At 42.4% G+C, this 16136-nt stretch overlaps 2 protein-coding genes across 3 annotated transcripts in view; both read right to left on the bottom strand.

Annotated features, from left to right (window-relative positions):
• LOC134317972 (uncharacterized) overlaps nucleotides 1-5205 on the bottom strand; it is a 33126-nt gene extending 27921 nt beyond the window's left edge. Inside the window, exons 1-4 of the mRNA XM_062998721.1 lie at nucleotides 5063-5205; nucleotides 3809-4033; nucleotides 1721-1789; nucleotides 397-563 (exon numbers count right to left, since the gene is read on the bottom strand). Of these exons, the coding sequence (XP_062854791.1) occupies nucleotides 397-563; nucleotides 1721-1789; nucleotides 3809-4014 (442 nt within the window). The 5' untranslated portion in view covers nucleotides 4015-4033; nucleotides 5063-5205. The remainder of the gene's footprint in view (nucleotides 1-396; nucleotides 564-1720; nucleotides 1790-3808; nucleotides 4034-5062) is intronic.
• Nucleotides 5206-6471: 1266 nt separating this feature from the next.
• Nucleotides 6472-15438, bottom strand: guk1b (guanylate kinase 1b). Of its 2 annotated transcripts, none has more exons than XM_062998249.1 (7): nucleotides 15327-15438; nucleotides 15194-15235; nucleotides 11469-11565; nucleotides 9550-9688; nucleotides 8026-8110; nucleotides 7851-7936; nucleotides 6472-6718 (listed from the first exon to the last, which is right to left on the bottom strand). In XM_062998249.1, the coding sequence occupies exons 1-7, from the start codon at nucleotides 15436-15438 to the stop codon at nucleotides 6686-6688; spliced, it is 594 nt and encodes a 197-aa protein (XP_062854319.1). In that variant the 3' UTR covers nucleotides 6472-6685. The 2 variants fall into 2 exon arrangements, with proteins under 2 accessions (XP_062854319.1, XP_062854320.1); XM_062998250.1 differs by lacking the exon at nucleotides 6472-6718 and adding an exon at nucleotides 7353-7407.
• Between the last annotated feature and the right edge of the window lie 698 nt (nucleotides 15439-16136).

The raw sequence follows: 16136 nt of genomic DNA, 5'->3' as shown, positions 1-16136 counted from the left end.
CACAACTGCCCGTGTCTGTAGGGAATGGAGGGAAGGTTAACTGGTTTTCTCCTCAATGCTGCTGCAGAAATGCAACCTTTGCTCCTGTGCGAGTGGTGGATCATTCACAGAGGGCATAGCGTGACTTTCCGTACGTAAGAATCCACTACTGGTAGGTGAGAAGTAGTGGGTGTTGACTGTGTGCCACATAAGGGAAGGGAGTGGTGAAGGGTGTGCTCTGTGGCTCTTTCAGTCAGTTTTGTTCTTGCCAGTGCAGTGCATTCTGGTACTTGTAGTATCAACGGTGTGCGTCCTGTATACTGGTGGGTCAGATATAATTGTACCCCGGGCTGGACGTGACCCGCAGGCCTTGATTTTGACACTCTAGCTAAGGTGGATTGTGACATGAGTGTGTACCGTAGCTTTCACAGACGACCTCTTTGTACTTGTATCCAGTGTTGGCAATGATGCTGAGCAGTTGAAGAGCTTCAGCTTTTTCTCCTTCCTTGGTCCGATCCTGTTTAAGAACCTCAAGCAGGGTCATCATGCCTCCCACCTCCAAAAACTCCAGCAGGTACCGGTGACTAAAAACATGCCAGACGTTAAAGATTCTCCGTATGGTCAGTGTACCATGGCATGATTTCTGCTACTGTTCTTTTACTCTAAAAGACTAAATGACTGGACCATTTTTTGATCCAAAAAACATCCAATAGGGATTAGTACTGGACTAGTGATCAGAAGGTTGCTGGTTCAAACTCCATTACAGTAAAATTACTTGCATTGTATTCAGTCTCAATTGTAAGTGACTTAAATAGAAGTATTTGTTAAATGTGTGTAAATGTAAATGTAAGATAAACTACAGCTGTTGGCTTCTCTGCGCCCATATTAACAGGGCTAGTAACGGCAATTAAATAGTGTGCAATTACTTTGTGTTGAGAGAAAATGTGTCTGATTCAGGGACCACAGAAAATCTGGCCTGTCATGGATTAATGCTTTAGCTCCTGAAACACCAGTGACACTGTCCAGTCCCATGTGTATTCATTTTAAAAAAATATTTTGTTTATGCATTTTCCCCCAAATTTACCTCGTCCAATTGCCTGATTGCGTCACGCTTCCTCTCCACCAATACCGATCCCTGCTCTGATTGAGGAGAACGAAGCTAACCCACGCCCCCTCCGACAAGTGGGCAGCATCCGTATGCATTTTGTCACCTACACTTTGATGAGTGCAGTGCAGCTCAGCGTTGTGTACGGAGAGACACACCCTCACAGCACTCTTTTCCCGTCTCTGTGCAGGCGCCATCAATCAGTCAGCAGAGGTCGTAACTGCCATTCTGACAGAGAGAGACCCACTTCCGACCTTAGTCCCGCCCATCTGAACAACAGGCCAATCGTTGTTCATACAGCCGCTCAGCCTCGGTCGGTAAGGCAGAGCTGGATTCGATACGACGTACTCGAGATCCAGCTCTGGTTGCAGCGTGTGTTTTTACCGCTGCGCCACCTGAGCGGCTAAACTAGCCCTATTTTAAGGGGCACTGAGAAGTCACCAGCTGGAAATTAAGAGGTCATGCCATAAAGTTAATGACATTATAGAATTCTACAGCACCAAATGCATCGTCAGAGTTGCTGTCTGTATATTTTTGACCCAGCAGATTTTCAGGGGAAAAAACAATACACTTTAGAAGTGTTTTAGTCATTAAAATGTCCTTTTAATAACATCTGTAGCATGAATGGAATCTTACTTGCTGGTAGCGGAGAGAAAAACCTTCAGAGCTTTGAGCTGAAGATCCAGACACGTGCCGAACATGTAGCTGGAAGCTTGTGGTGAAGGAAACATCTACACACCTCAACACTGCTTCCTAACTTCAGGTATTTATTCATTCATCTTTACAAATCACTTTATGATGATCAGGGCTGCAGAGGGCCCAGTGCCACCAAGAAACACTAGGTGCAAGTGAGAAGTAAGCCCTGGTACAAACCCTGGACAGAGTGATTATCCATTTTACTACTCACACCTAAGAGCCATGTAGAGCTGCCGATCTTTCTATTGGTCTGTTTTGTCAAGTGGGAAGAAATGCACTTAAAGAACATACCAAACTCCTGACAGACAGTGATAGACAGTCCTCAAGACCCTACTACCAACTGCACCAACATGCAATCCACTGCAATGGCATGTCACTGTCTAAATGTCACTGTCCAAACACTCATGATGGTGCCAGTTATGATCTCTAAAACTCCCAGACACAGATGCACATGATATTGACTTAAACTGTAAAATCTGGATTGAACCCGAGTGATTTGGTACACTTAAGCAGCTGTTCATATAGAATTCTGTTCCACTGAGGTATAAATATGAGGTGACATGTATTGATCCAGGCATAACATTAAAACCACCTTTCTACACTCACTGTCCATGTTATCAGCTCCACTTACCATATAGAAGCACTTTGTAGTTCTACAATTACTGACTGTAGTCCATCTGTTTCTCTGCATGCCCCTTTCATGCTGTTCTTCAATGGTCAGGACCCCCACAGGACCACCACAGAGCAGGTATTATTTAGGTGGTGGATCATTCTCAGCACTGCAGTGACACTGACATGGTGGTGGTGTGTTAGTGTGTGTTGTGCTGGTATGAGTGGATTTTTAAACACCTCACTGTCACTGCTGGACTGAGAATCGTCCACCAACCAAAAACATCCAGCCAACAGCGCCCCGTGGGCAGCGTCCTGTGACCACTGATGAAGGTCTAGAAGATGAGCGACTCAAACAGCAGCAATAGATGAGCGATCGTCTCTGACTTTACATCTACGAGGTGGACCAACTAGGTAGGAGTGTCTAATAGAGTGGACAGTGAGTGGACACGGTATTTAAAAACTCCAGCAGCGTTGCTGTGTCTGATCCACTCATACCAGCACAACACACACTAACACACCACCACCATGTCAGTGTCACTGCAGTGCTGAGAATGATCCACCACCTAAATAATACCTGCTCTGTGGTGGTCCTGTGGGGGTCCTGACCGTTGACGAACAGGATGAAAGGGGCATGCAGAGAAACAGATGGACTACAGTCAGTAATTGTAGAACTACAAAGTGCTTCTATGTGGTAAGTGGAGCTGATAAAATGGACAGTGAGTGTAGAAACAAGGAGGTGGTTTTAACGTTATGGCTGTTATGTTATGGCTACACATCTAAAATGTTCACATCTACTGTTAGAACGATAATTTAAAAGTCTAAAACAGCCAGATAGCGGCTCAGGAGGTGCAGCTGTAAATAATGCTAGCCAGTATCCAGGGTTTGAATCCCCATTGGTGCTCTCGGCAGTTCGGCCGTCTACATACAGTATAGACATGATTGGCTATGTCTGAGTGGGGGTCAAGATGGATCGGCCTCCTGTCTGCGGAGTGTTACTGTATTGCACCCAGTGAGTCCAGAGAAAACTGGATCCACCGCAACCCTGACCAGGATACACTTGGGGGTAAAACATGACAATGGAAGAAATTCCCCAACAGTGATCTTTTACTAAGTAATAAATATAGAGGTGCTAATAATTATGACAGGTGGTCAAAAGGTTACAAAATATATTTGATAAAATGTTGTCATATTTTAAAAGTTTGACTTTCTAATCTATTTATTATAAAATTAAGATATTTAATCATCAAGGGTGTGAATCATTTTACAGTTTTGTAGATCATGTACATCCCTGCAGCACTGAATAATCAAAACTGTAGCTTTAATGCTTCATTGTTTAAGATTTTTATGCTTTCATGCCCTTCTTAATTGCATTTAAATATAAATGAGGAATTTTAGCTGAGACAGAACTGAGGATACGTGAGTCTCATCCAGGCACAGATGCGAGCGAGGAACAGACTGGCGGCCTGGCTGAACTCCAGCTCGAGCTCAGGACTCGTCTTCCCCGTGTTTTGTAGCAGAAACGTTTGAAGCATCCGTCTGCGTACGACTTTATTCCCACGATCCCACTCACGCAGGAAGTCCAGCAGACGGCCTGCGGCGGCCTGGCATTTACTGCTGCTCATCCTTACAGCATCACGGACACTGAGGGAGGAGGATAGATGTATAATTACCCACGTTCATGCTGTCCTGATGGATTCAGTTTATATTATATATTATATATTATATATATTATATTTATATATATATATATATAGTATTGGAGACACTAAATTGTCCAAGAGTGTGTTTGATATTATACTTGTGAACTGATGAATCTTGTGTGATGAGTAACTACCGTTCCTGTCATGAATGTAACCAAAGTGTAAAACATGACGTTAAAATCCTAATAAACAAACAAATCTAACATGATACATGTACACTGATCAGCCAAAATATTACATTTGACATGGTGGTGGTGTGTTAGTGTGTGTTGTGCTGGTATGAGTGGATCAGACATAGCAGCGCTGCTGGAGTTTTTAAATACCGTGTCCACTCACTGTCCACTCTATTAGACACTCCTACCTAGTTGGTCCACCTTGTAGATGTAAAGTCAGAGACGATCGCTCATCTATTGCTGCTGTTTGAGTCGGTCATCTTCTAGACCTTCATCAGTGGTCACAGGACGCTGCCCAAGGGGCGCTGTTGGCTGGATATTTTTGGTTGGTGGACTATTCTCAGTCCAGCAGTGACAGCGAGGTGTTTAAAAACTCCAGCAGCGCTGCTGTGTCTGATCCACTCATACCAGCACAACACACACTAACACACCACCACCATGTCAGTGTCACTGCAGTGCTGAGAATGATCCACCACCTAAATAATACCTGCTCTGTGGTGGTCCTGTGGGGGTCCTGAGCATTGAAGAACAGGGTGAAAGGGGGCTAACAAAGCATGCAGAGAAACAGATGGACTACAGTCAGTAATTGTAGAACTACAAAGTGCTCCTATATGGTAAGTGGAGCTGATAAAATGGACAGTGAGTGTAGAAACAAGGAGGTGGTTTTAATGTTATGGCTGATCGGTGTATTTTCACATAAAGAAAATAATGTAGAATACAGTGATGCATGTCAAGTATTTATTATTGTTAAATAGACTGTAATCATAAGAAAGCATTTATATATAAAATAGACTCACCGTTTCTCTGTGCAGCAGTCTGATTCAAACCAAAACAATCTGATATAAATAAAACCAAAATAAAGTTTAAAAAATTAAAAGTATCTGAACTTAAATGAAAACTTTCCGTTTGTTTATGTTGGTTCTGTGTACAATAAAGAAGGTGTTATTGTTGCTAGGCAACAGCACCCCATTCTGCACCTACGGTGTGTACCGAGGGACAAGTAAGACAGCGTTACTCACTGCTCATCGACCAAAAAACATTCATTCATTTATTTATTTATTTATTTATTCATTCATTCACTTATTAATTCATTCATTCTTTGTCTATTTTACTACCGTTTTCTCAATAAAACAATAAATAAATAAATGCTCTTCTGACTGACTGGGTCCAAATTTCCCGAGACACATTCTGGCTGTACATTTACATTTTTAGCATTTAGCAGTTTAGCAGACGCTTCTATCCAAAGTGACTTACAGTTTACAATTTATAACCTGTTGAGGGTGAAGGGCCTTGCTCAAGGGCCTAACAGGGGTTTAAGCATTACCTTAACTGCTAAACTACAACTGCCCTAGCTACAAAGGTGGCCACTTTTAATTTTGGAACTAGAACGTCCAAGAAGCTCATGGTCTGGTGTCCACATACTTTTGCCCGTGTAGTGGATCATAATTAAATACCTTAGATATACACAGGTTTATAACCACTGACAAAAAATCCATGCAAGTTTGGGTTTATACATGCACACGAGTGGCGTAACTAGGAGCTCATGGGCCCCGGTGCATGGGCCCTGGTGTACACACATTTATTTAAGACAATCACATTCAAAACGTTCATTTAGATTTTTAATGCAGTTTGTAATTCCACAATTTATATCCTGTTGAACGAGCTGTTTGTTGATAAGATGTTTAAGGTCTTTTTTATTTACTGTGTCATAAATTTGTCTCAGAACTTTAGGAAGCTCTTCATCTTCTCTAAAGTTTCTACTTGTACAATAGTTATTTAATAGACCATGTTTGTTTTTCTTATTTGCAGCATCAACATCTAGAAACTCACTTACGTTTATGCAACTTTTACATGAATACATTTATTCACATAATTGTCTAGGTCAATTATGACCTGAAGGGCGCGGTGGATGAAGCACTCTGTCCAGGGTATTCCTGCCTTGCACACAGTGGAGCCGGACCTGCCGCCACCCTGACCATAATAAAGCAGCTGATAAAAATGAAATGAAACTATCAGTTTTTAAAATATATTTTTGCTTTTAATTATAGATTCATACTTACTTTTTCAGTTTAAGAACAAAGTCAAGAGAAAGAACGTGTGTAAACAGCTTGAAATATTGATACCCAGTTTTATTTAAATAGCGTCATTAGTGCATGTATTAAAGGACAACATGATATTCTAATCAGTATATGATTTAAGCACCTATATTAGCATACCAGACTCATTTCATATAAAAAAGTTATATTAATTATGTGAAAGCCTGAACAAACCATTTATGTGATGTGGGGATGATCATGTTTAAATAAATACAATAAATAAATATAATTAGAAATGGACTGATTTGCATCCCGACAGTCTGCTAGAAGCTGAGGAAAGGCTGCACATCCATTCTGACGACGACAGGATCAATGTTTTCTGTCTTACTTTTGGGCATCTTGAACCTTCTGAATTTCCTGTAGGATAAAAAGGAGAAAACACAGATATTAAAACTAATATTTCAGCCCACAAGTTTCTTTATGTTTTGTTTTAGTTTTGCACTGGTGCTACATAGCTAATACATAGCCAACAAGTAAAGCTAGATGCAAACTGCATATTTAAAGCTATAGTCACAACATTAACTTGTAGTTTGTGATGGTTTGCATAATATATATTATATTGCATAAACTCAAGAATGAATCAAAGTTATGAATAATGTGGAAAGCAAATATTTGGACACCTGACCATGAGCTTTTTGGACATCTCATAAAAAAAAAACAAGTGGTATTAAAATAGGTGTGACCTCTACAGTGGCGTAACTAGGAGCTCATGGGCCCCAGTGCAATGTTGGGCCACCTCAACAAATTTCATATATCTATACACACACATGTTGTATGCTGATAGCTGATCAGAATTAAATAAAGGTACTCACTCACTTTTAATATTTTACTTTAAAATTTTAAAATATTAAAATATTTTAAAATATTGTAATATAATAATAACGACCTGGTGAGTGCAGCCAATGGGGGGGGGTTGTGCGGTGGGGGGTATAGTTCATGTCATGGAGGGCCCCGCCATGGGCCCCAGTGCACCTTCGCCCCCTCTTCCCCCCCGGTAATTACGCCGCTGGACTTCTATGTGAATGCAAGACCAATCACCTCAAACACTAGGACACAACAGTGTTACAACAGGTTTGGGTAAAATATTGGCAGTGGGAAAAATCTTAGCCACAAGACTTTGTAATATGTCTGTGGGAATCTGTGCCCATTCAGTCAAATTAGTATTGGTATGGCCGGGCACTGATGTTGATCAATAAAGCCTCAATTATATGTCTTAATAGCGCTTGCTTTGTGCACAGGGGCACAGTCATGGTGGTACAGGAAAAGACCTTCCCTAAATTGCTAGTATAAATATATACAGTATATAATCTCATTTGCATAATTCATTTATTACACCTGGGCTGAAACACAAACACATAAATTCGATAATTAGATTTACTTTTGTCCACACACTGTCACACAACATACTGAGTTAACTTCAAGCTGGATTAGACTAATAAAATAAGCAATAAAAATAAACACGTTGTGTTGTTTTAATTATTAGACTTACCTCAATAAGAGCACGTTTGAGCTTCTCGTAGGCTTCATCCAGATCATCGTTAATAATCACCATATCGAAGACTCCTGGTTCTTTACCTGCATGAAGGACACAGAACGATCATCAGTACAGAACTGAAAACTGAGGGCTCAGTAATAACAGATGAACGAGATGATGAGGTACGTACTGAGCTCCATGTCCATCCGAGCCGCCTCCAAACGCTTCTGTAAGGTTTCCTCCGTCTCCGTCTGCCGATCTCTCAAACGCTGCTCCTGAAACACACCCTCACGATTATCAGCCAGTGATACACTCAGACAGAATTTTATATTAATTATGTGAATCATTTACTTCATATTGGTGTATTTTTTAATCTCCAGTAAATCAGAAAATGTCTCCTGTGTAATATGCAATTTGCTGTAAAAGTCAAAATTTACAGTTTGTGATTGGCTATTTAACATTTTAATTTACGTATCGTATGAAATATGAGGCACAATATGCAATATGAGGCGTCCTAGCAATCATACGGTAAATACGTTAGTGTAACAGACTTTTCTGTGCTGTATTGTGCTGTGCTGACAATGTTTGATGTGTGTTTATGTTTTGAGTGCATTCTGTCCCTTTTCGGATTCAACAGTCAATGTAAGCTTCTCTACACACGTGATCGTCTCTGTGCTGCGATAGTTTGTGTACAGTTTCTTTCTTTCTTTATAAACACAGAAAACTCTAAAGATGCTCAGTTACACTAGATATCCGTTAAACAAAATGTCAAAGTCTACAGCAGCTAAAAACACGACTCGGGTAACTGAGTTTGAAAACCTAGTTATAATATACACTGATTAGGCATAACATTATGACCACCTTCCTAATATTGTGTTGGTCCCTTTTTTGCTGCCCCATACACAACAAGCTGTGATGCTCTGTGTATTCTGACACCTTTCTATCAGAACCAGCATGAACTTCTTCAGCAGATTGAGCTACAGTAGCTCGTCTGTTGCCTTTGCTTCCCACGTGCATCAATGAGCCTTGGCCGCCCATGACCCTGTCGCCGTTTTACCACTGTTCCTTCCTTGGACCACTTTTGATAGATACTGACCACTGCAGACCGGGACACAACCCACAAGAGCTGCAGTTTTGGAGATGCTCTGACCCAGTTGTCTAGCCATCACAATCTGGCCCTCGTCAAACTCGCTCAGATCCTCACGCTCGCCTATTTTTCCTGCTTCTAACATCAACTTTGAGGATAAAATGTTCACTTGCTGCCTAATATATCCCCCCCACTAACAGGTGCCATAATGAAGAGATAATCAGTGTTATTCACTTCACCTGTCAGTGCTCAGAATGTTATGCCTGGTTGGTGTTTAGCATCACTTTGCATAACCAGGCAATGACCAGCCGGACTGTACTGGAATTAACCAGCAGCTGAAGTACAGAAGCATAAGAATAATAGAATCATTTGCTTTATTCTGGTCAGGTTCACATTCATGGTTTGTATGTGGCCCCTGAACAACCTGTTGGCCCCATTGGAACTTATGTCCATAATGATTTAGCCACTACAGTCCAACGTTTGATGCATCCTTGACACTGAGATGCACAACTTTTCCCAAATAGGCATTTCCATGCACATTTTAGGGGAATGGTCGTAATGTTTTGGCTGATCAGTGTATATAATTAGTGGTACGTCACCCCCACCCCCTTCCTTTTTTGTTTTTACCAGGATCTCTATGGACGGAGGCTGGATGGAGATGTAGATGGGGTTGAGGTCAGTCTGCTTGATGTTTTTCACGCCCTGCAGGTCGACATCCAGGATGCAGATCAGGTTCTGAGCTTGGACGTCCTCCACAGCGGATTTACTGATGTGTGAATGAGAAAAAACAAACAGAAACGTTCATTCATTGTCTGTTTTACCACCTCTTTATCCCAGTCAGGGCCGTGGTGGGTCCAGTTCACTGAGAGAAGGGCGGGAAACACCCTGGACAGGTCGCCAGTCCATCACAGGGCAAACACACACTCACACACTCACACCTGGGGGAATTTGGTATCTCCAGTTAACCTGACTGCACGTCTTTGGACTGTGGGAGACAACCGGAGCACCCGGAGGAAACCCACACAGACACAATGAGAACATGCCAACTCCACACAGAAAGGACCCGGACCGCTCCACTTGGGAATCGAACCCAGGACCTTCTTTCTGAGAGGTACCAATCAGAAACGTTCTCTTCATGAGGGCAAAATATGCACTTGAGTTATAATTGAAGATTTTAGGAATTAATTCTTCCATCCTGATAAGGGATGCTGTAAGTCCAGTGACACAAGGAACACGGGGCATGAGGTTGGAATACCCTAATCTACGATCACTGAATAACTGAACTTGTAAAATCCAACACGGACTAGTGGATATATAAGTAAATACAGGCAGCAATTTACTGTCCTACATGTCCACAACATATCTACTGCAAGCATGTACTGTCCTGCAGACTGGGTGTCAAACAGTAACATAGAGCCTTGGGTCCTTGCTTTTTCTGAGGAGTTTTACAGGTTCTCCCTGAGTCCTGGTGGGTTTCTTCCAAAAACATGCAAAATGTGGATTGGCTGCAGTAAAACTGTGTGAGCTGCACACTAGCAGCACTATACACACACTAGCAGTTCCTCACAGGTCAGTAGGGTAAAGGGATTCCGGCATTTGCCCAACACCAGTAAATACAGAGCATTATACAACAGTTAGTTCTGACCTTACAATGTGATTGGTTGAGAAGCGTTCTAACCGTGCTGATATTCGTGATAACAGCACGGCCTTTTCACACCACAACTGTATTACTCTGCGGACGCGTTGCCAGTAACGACAAGCAGGCGACAACGACTTTTTTCCCGATCGCGTTTTAAATCCGTTATCTGATATACAATCTAGCGCACTGTGTAGGGAACATAAATCTATTATTTTTCACACTATCTAGTGCACTATGTAGGGAACATTAATGTGTTTGTAACGCGAACAGTTAGCTTAATAACCCAGTTAGCAGCTCCTAAAAGTTCTGTTATCACCCATAATCCTTTGGTGTGTGCGAGAGGTTTTTTATTTCTTTTTTTCCCTTTGGAGGTTCTTGCCTTCTTCATCTTGTTCTTCCTACCTCCCTGAAATGAGTTTTTGCAACTTGGGATGTCTGCTTTGTAGTGTTAAACTATACGCCTTTTTTAGCCTACTGTGTTAAGGCAGGATAGGGAATTTTTACAGTTGCATAGCAGCAACTCATTTGTTGTGGAACTACTTTTTGGTGGAAGGTATTGTCAATATTAAAGCATATTTAATATAAAATTCAGAGCTTCTTTGATTTATTTTCTTTATTTTGTAAAAACTGTTGTATAAAAGCAATAGAACACTTGAGGTCGTGTGTTATCATGAATAACATCTCGCCTTCGGCTCGTGCCTGCGACCAAATCACAGCCGTGATATTATTCGTGATAACACACTCCCTCTCGTGTTCTACTGCTTAATCATCTGCTGCTCCTGAACCACGATCAGCTTCTGTAGTTTTACTTTTCACTCGGGTGATCTAAACTTTAAACAAGACAATATGGACCACTGCTTGAGAACATAAGAGGTTTAAAGTGCCCCAAAGGGACAGTGGGTCTCACCTGGTGCCGTACATGTTCCCCGAGAACTCGGCGTTCTCTATAAAGTCTCCGTCGTTGATCCCTTCCTGCATCTTCTCTCTGGTGGTGAAGTGATAATCTGTGTAGAGGAGCAGATGGAGGATTTAAAAGGTTTAAGGATTAATGAGGTTCACTCATCCCTGGTATCTGAGTCTGCACTGAGCAAGTAAGTGATTCCAGTCTTGAGATAGAGCTACACTCTCAGAAACAGAAGTGCTATCATGTGGCCCTCCTTGATCGATGAAAGAAATAAGCTACGATCGGAAATGAATGAATCAGAGTAAAAAAGTGTAAAAACAAATAAGTAGACGTTCCTATAAAGCAGCAGTTGTTAACTTTGGGGTGGGGTCCCATGTGCAGTAAAATGAGATGCAGTTAAGCTCACTGATACTTTCTATTAATAGTTTATAAGGTTTATGGGACAGTGATAGCCTAGTGGGTAGAGCTTTGGGCTATCAATCGGAAGATTGTCGGTTCAAATCTATTTACATATGCAGCATTTACTCACTCACTCACTTTCTTAACCTCTCATCCAATCAGGGTCGCACCGGGGTGGGTGGGGTGGGGGTGGGGGTGGGGGAGCCGATCCCAGCATTTCAATGGGCGCAAGGCACACAGTAACACCCTGGATGGGTCACCAGTCCATCACAGGGCAGATACACAAACACACACACACCCATTCACCTATAGAGCAATTCAGTGTCTCCAATTAACCTGACTGCATGTTTTTGGATTGTGGGAGGAAACCGGAGCACCCGGAGGAAACCCACGCAGACACGGGGAGAACGTGCAAACTCCACACAGAAAGGACCCGGACCGTCCTGCCTGGGGATCGAACCCAGGACCTTCTTGCTGTGAGGCGACAGTGCTACCCACCGTGCCGCCCTTGCAGCATTTAATGGACGCTTTTATCCAAAGCGACTTACAGTTGTCACTATATACAATTAAAGCAATCAGGGGCCCAACAGTGACAACTTAGTACTTGAACCGGCAGCCTTATGATTACTTGTCCAGTACCTTAAGCACTGAGCTACCACTGTCCTCTGCTATGCAGCCACCGTTGGGCCCTTGAGCAAGGCCCTTAACCCTGTCTGCTCCACAGGCGTGGTGCAATACCTGACCCTGCGCTCTGACCCCAGCTTCCAAACCAGCTGGAATATGCTTAAAAAAAAGAAATTGTACTCTACATGTACACCGACCAGGTATAACATTATGACCCCTGACAGGTAAAGTGAATAACACTGATTATCTCTTTATCACGGCACCTGTTAGTGGGGGGGATATATTAGGCAGCAGGTGAACATTTTATCCTCAGAGTTGATGTTAGAAGCAGGAAAAATGGGTGAGCGTGAGGATCTGAGCGAGTTTGACGAGGGCCAAATTGTGATGGCTAGACGACTGGGTCAGAGCATCTCCAAACCTGCAGCTCTTGTGGAGTGTTCCCGGTCTGCAGTGGTCAGTATCTATCAAAAGTGGTCCAAGGAAGGAACAGTGGTAAACCGGCGACAGGGTCATGGGCGGCCAAGACTCATTGATGCACATGGGGAGCGAAGGCTGGCCCGTGTGATCCGATCCAACAGACGAGCTACTGTAGCTCAAACTGCTGAATAAGTTCATGCTGGTTCTGATAGAAAGGTGTCAGAATACACAGAGCATCACAGTTTGTTGCATATGGGGCAGCAAAAAAGGGAACCAAAACAATATTAAAAAGGTGGTCATTATGTTATGCCTAAACGGTGTATGTATATATGACAAATAAAGGCATTTTGAGCTTATACATTTCAATTATAGATTGTTTAAAAAATAACATTAGCTATATAATTTACTTCTAACCTTCTGTAAAATGTCTACTTACTCACAATTTGAGGTAGGGGAACACAAGCACATGACAGCGACTACAGTATGACAAAAACACTTTTACACCAGATAGATTTTGGCCAAACCATCACTATAATAGTACTTCTTTCCTACAAGTTTCCTTGTAACGTTGTTGTGATGCTAATGATTAGGATGAAGACTGGACAGACACGTCTATGACACACAGGGGGCTATTTTCAAAAGCTTTTTACTCCAAAGTGCACTCCGAAGAACTATTACAAAGAGAGAAGACTCAGTGTCTCAGTGTGGCTTTGGTAAATATGTATAAATCATTTCTGGATTTAAGAATTAGAACTGAAAGATGAAAGTAACCCCCCATCACTGACTAATGAACGATACGGATTCTAGCCTGATTAGGTAGATAAAATCAGATCTACACCTTCAGACAGTACAGAGGACAGGACGTCTGCTACGGGCAGTAACGTCGCCCCCAGAAGCATTGGGAGAGAATTCAGTCCTACAGAGAAAACAACAAAAATATAAACATGTACGTTTCCCCATCGGTTTAAGACCCAGTTCACTTGGGAGTAAGAAGCAGCAGTTTAAAAAGCAGCATGTCGTCAGTGAGCACTGAACCCTCCGTGTGGATAAGAGGGCTTGTTTTGAGAAGAGAGAATTATAGTAAGAACAAATTTGGTTGGTAGGAAAGAGATCTGAGTCACTGCAAGGAAATTATTCTCTATCTCTATTTCCTCGGCTGCTCCCGTTAGGGGTCGCGGGCGGATCGTGATTCGCATTATGATTTGGCACAGTTTTTACGCCGTATGCCCTTCCTGACACGACCCTCCCTATTTATCTTTTTTTTATTTTATTTTTTTTATTTTATCTTTCTGTAATGTAAACAAAAATGAAGGATTATTTACAATTTGTAGAAAATTGACCGGCCTAATGATTCCTGTTTTTATTTTTAAGATTGTGTAAATAGTGTGCATTGTTTGCCCATGGAAGAGATGCACCAGGATGATCCACCTTGTTTTTATACAGTGGTAGAACACATCAGAACTGACATTTCTAAATCGTTTCTAAAGAAATTTCCTGCAAAGGATCAATAAAGTATCTATCTATCTATCCATCCATCCATCATCCGGGGCACTACAATGCACTGGTTTATGCATCCTAGTGGCTGGGTACCTATAGGACAATTCAGTGTCTCCAATTAGCCTGGCTACATGTTTTTGGACTGTGGGAGGAAACCCCCGCAGACACGGGGAGAACATGCAAACTCCGCACAGAAAGGACCCAGACCGCCCCACCTGGGGATCGAACCCAGGACCTTCTTGCTGTGAGGCGACACTGCTACCCACTAAGCCACCGTGCCGCCCTACTGCAAGATCTCTTGTACAGACCGGATCTCTTGTAATCGGGAGTCTTTCAGGTCGGTGTGTATTTCACACTACACGACTGATGGGTGATAGGGAGTTTCACACTACACCATCTATCACCAACTGGAATCGCAGGCGAGCTTCTCTGGTCTCCCAAACTAAGTTTTTTCACGAAAACAAACGCGAGAAGTGACGAGGGGTTTAATGATACCACGTCCAAAAATGCACGTCAACATGCAAGTAGCGAGCGATCAAAGTTTGTGCGCTGATGTTCAGCGTAAAATCAATGTAATTTAACACATAGATAGATAAAATAAAAACAGTTCTTGATAGTGGACTCAGATATTTGGACCCAGGCCTGTGTCATGACTTTTGATATTCATATTTCTATAACATTTCTAAATGAAATGATAATATATGAAGCTCTATTATGGCTCATTGTGTGTTTTTATTATTCATTATTGACCAGCTTTGATTGACCAGGTTTGAGGAATTTTACTAACGTACCTCTGCCATCTTCTTCTCCAGGACGAGGATTTCTGGTTGTATCTGCAACACATCAAATTAAAAAGCACGTTGAAATGCTCCATTCTTCATGTATAATTTAGAGAAGGAGGTAACGTTTTCACATCACGCTTACGTGAGACACTGAACCCGAACACGCCGTCGTATTCCTTCATCAGCCTTTTGAGCAGAGTGCTTTTCCCTGCGCCGGATGGGCCGCTCAGTACTACAGGTCTCGGTCCTGACATCCTTCTGTAATGTAAACAAAATGAAGGATAATTAAGGATAAAGGATAATTAAGAATTTTCTATGTATGCATTCCCCCCAATTTTTCCCCAATCTATTCATATCCAATCACCCGATTTGTATTTTCACCTCCACTTCTGAACTAGACCACTTCTTTTCACCTGCACAAGGCAGGCTCATATGAGGATCCGTACTGCGCATATATCAGGTGCCATCGGTCAGCGAGCAAAGGTCGTAAGTGCAGCAGCCCCTACAGCCTGTCCACCCTCAGACAGGCCGGCCATAGTCCGTTTAGACACCAGTCAGCCAGCAGGGGCCGCAGTCGCACCAGTTATGAGGACCTATGATCCGACTTTTTTACCCTCTAACCCTGAACAACAGTCAATCGTTATTCATGCTGCCGCCCAGCCCAGTCGGAAGGCAGAGCTGAGATTCGATACGATGTATTCCCCCAGCTCTGGTGCACTAGTGTACTTAACCGCTGCACCACCTGAGCGGCACCATGATCATTTTTGAGGAATAATGGACTCAGACCTCTGGATCTGACTCTATGCGTTAAATGCTTATGACATAACGACCTTCAGGAGAAGCATTTGCCTCCTAATCCACTCATCTCGGCTTTAGGAACACGACTTAACACCGTCTATACCAGGGGTCCTCAAACTTTTTAACCGAAGGGCCAGATTACTGTTCTTCAGTG

This window comes from Trichomycterus rosablanca, chromosome 7, assembly GCF_030014385.1.
Source record: "Trichomycterus rosablanca isolate fTriRos1 chromosome 7, fTriRos1.hap1, whole genome shotgun sequence".
Lineage (NCBI taxonomy): Eukaryota > Metazoa > Chordata > Actinopteri > Siluriformes > Trichomycteridae > Trichomycterus > Trichomycterus rosablanca.
Note: the sequence above shows the minus strand (reverse complement) of the source record. Positions and strands in the feature narration are given on the sequence as shown.

Coding starts and splice junctions, on each gene's coding strand:
- guk1b (XM_062998249.1), bottom strand. CDS start 15,438: ATGTCAGGACCGAGACCTGTAGTACTGAGCGGCCCATCCGGCGCAGGG. Junction 15,236..15,326: donor GTTCGGGTTCAGTGTCTCAC/GTAAGCGTGATG, acceptor GATGTGTTGCAG/ATACAACCAGAAATCCTCGT. Junction 8,111..9,549: donor CTCCGTCCATAGAGATCCTG/GTAAAAACAAAA, acceptor GGTGTGTTTCAG/GAGCAGCGTTTGAGAGATCG.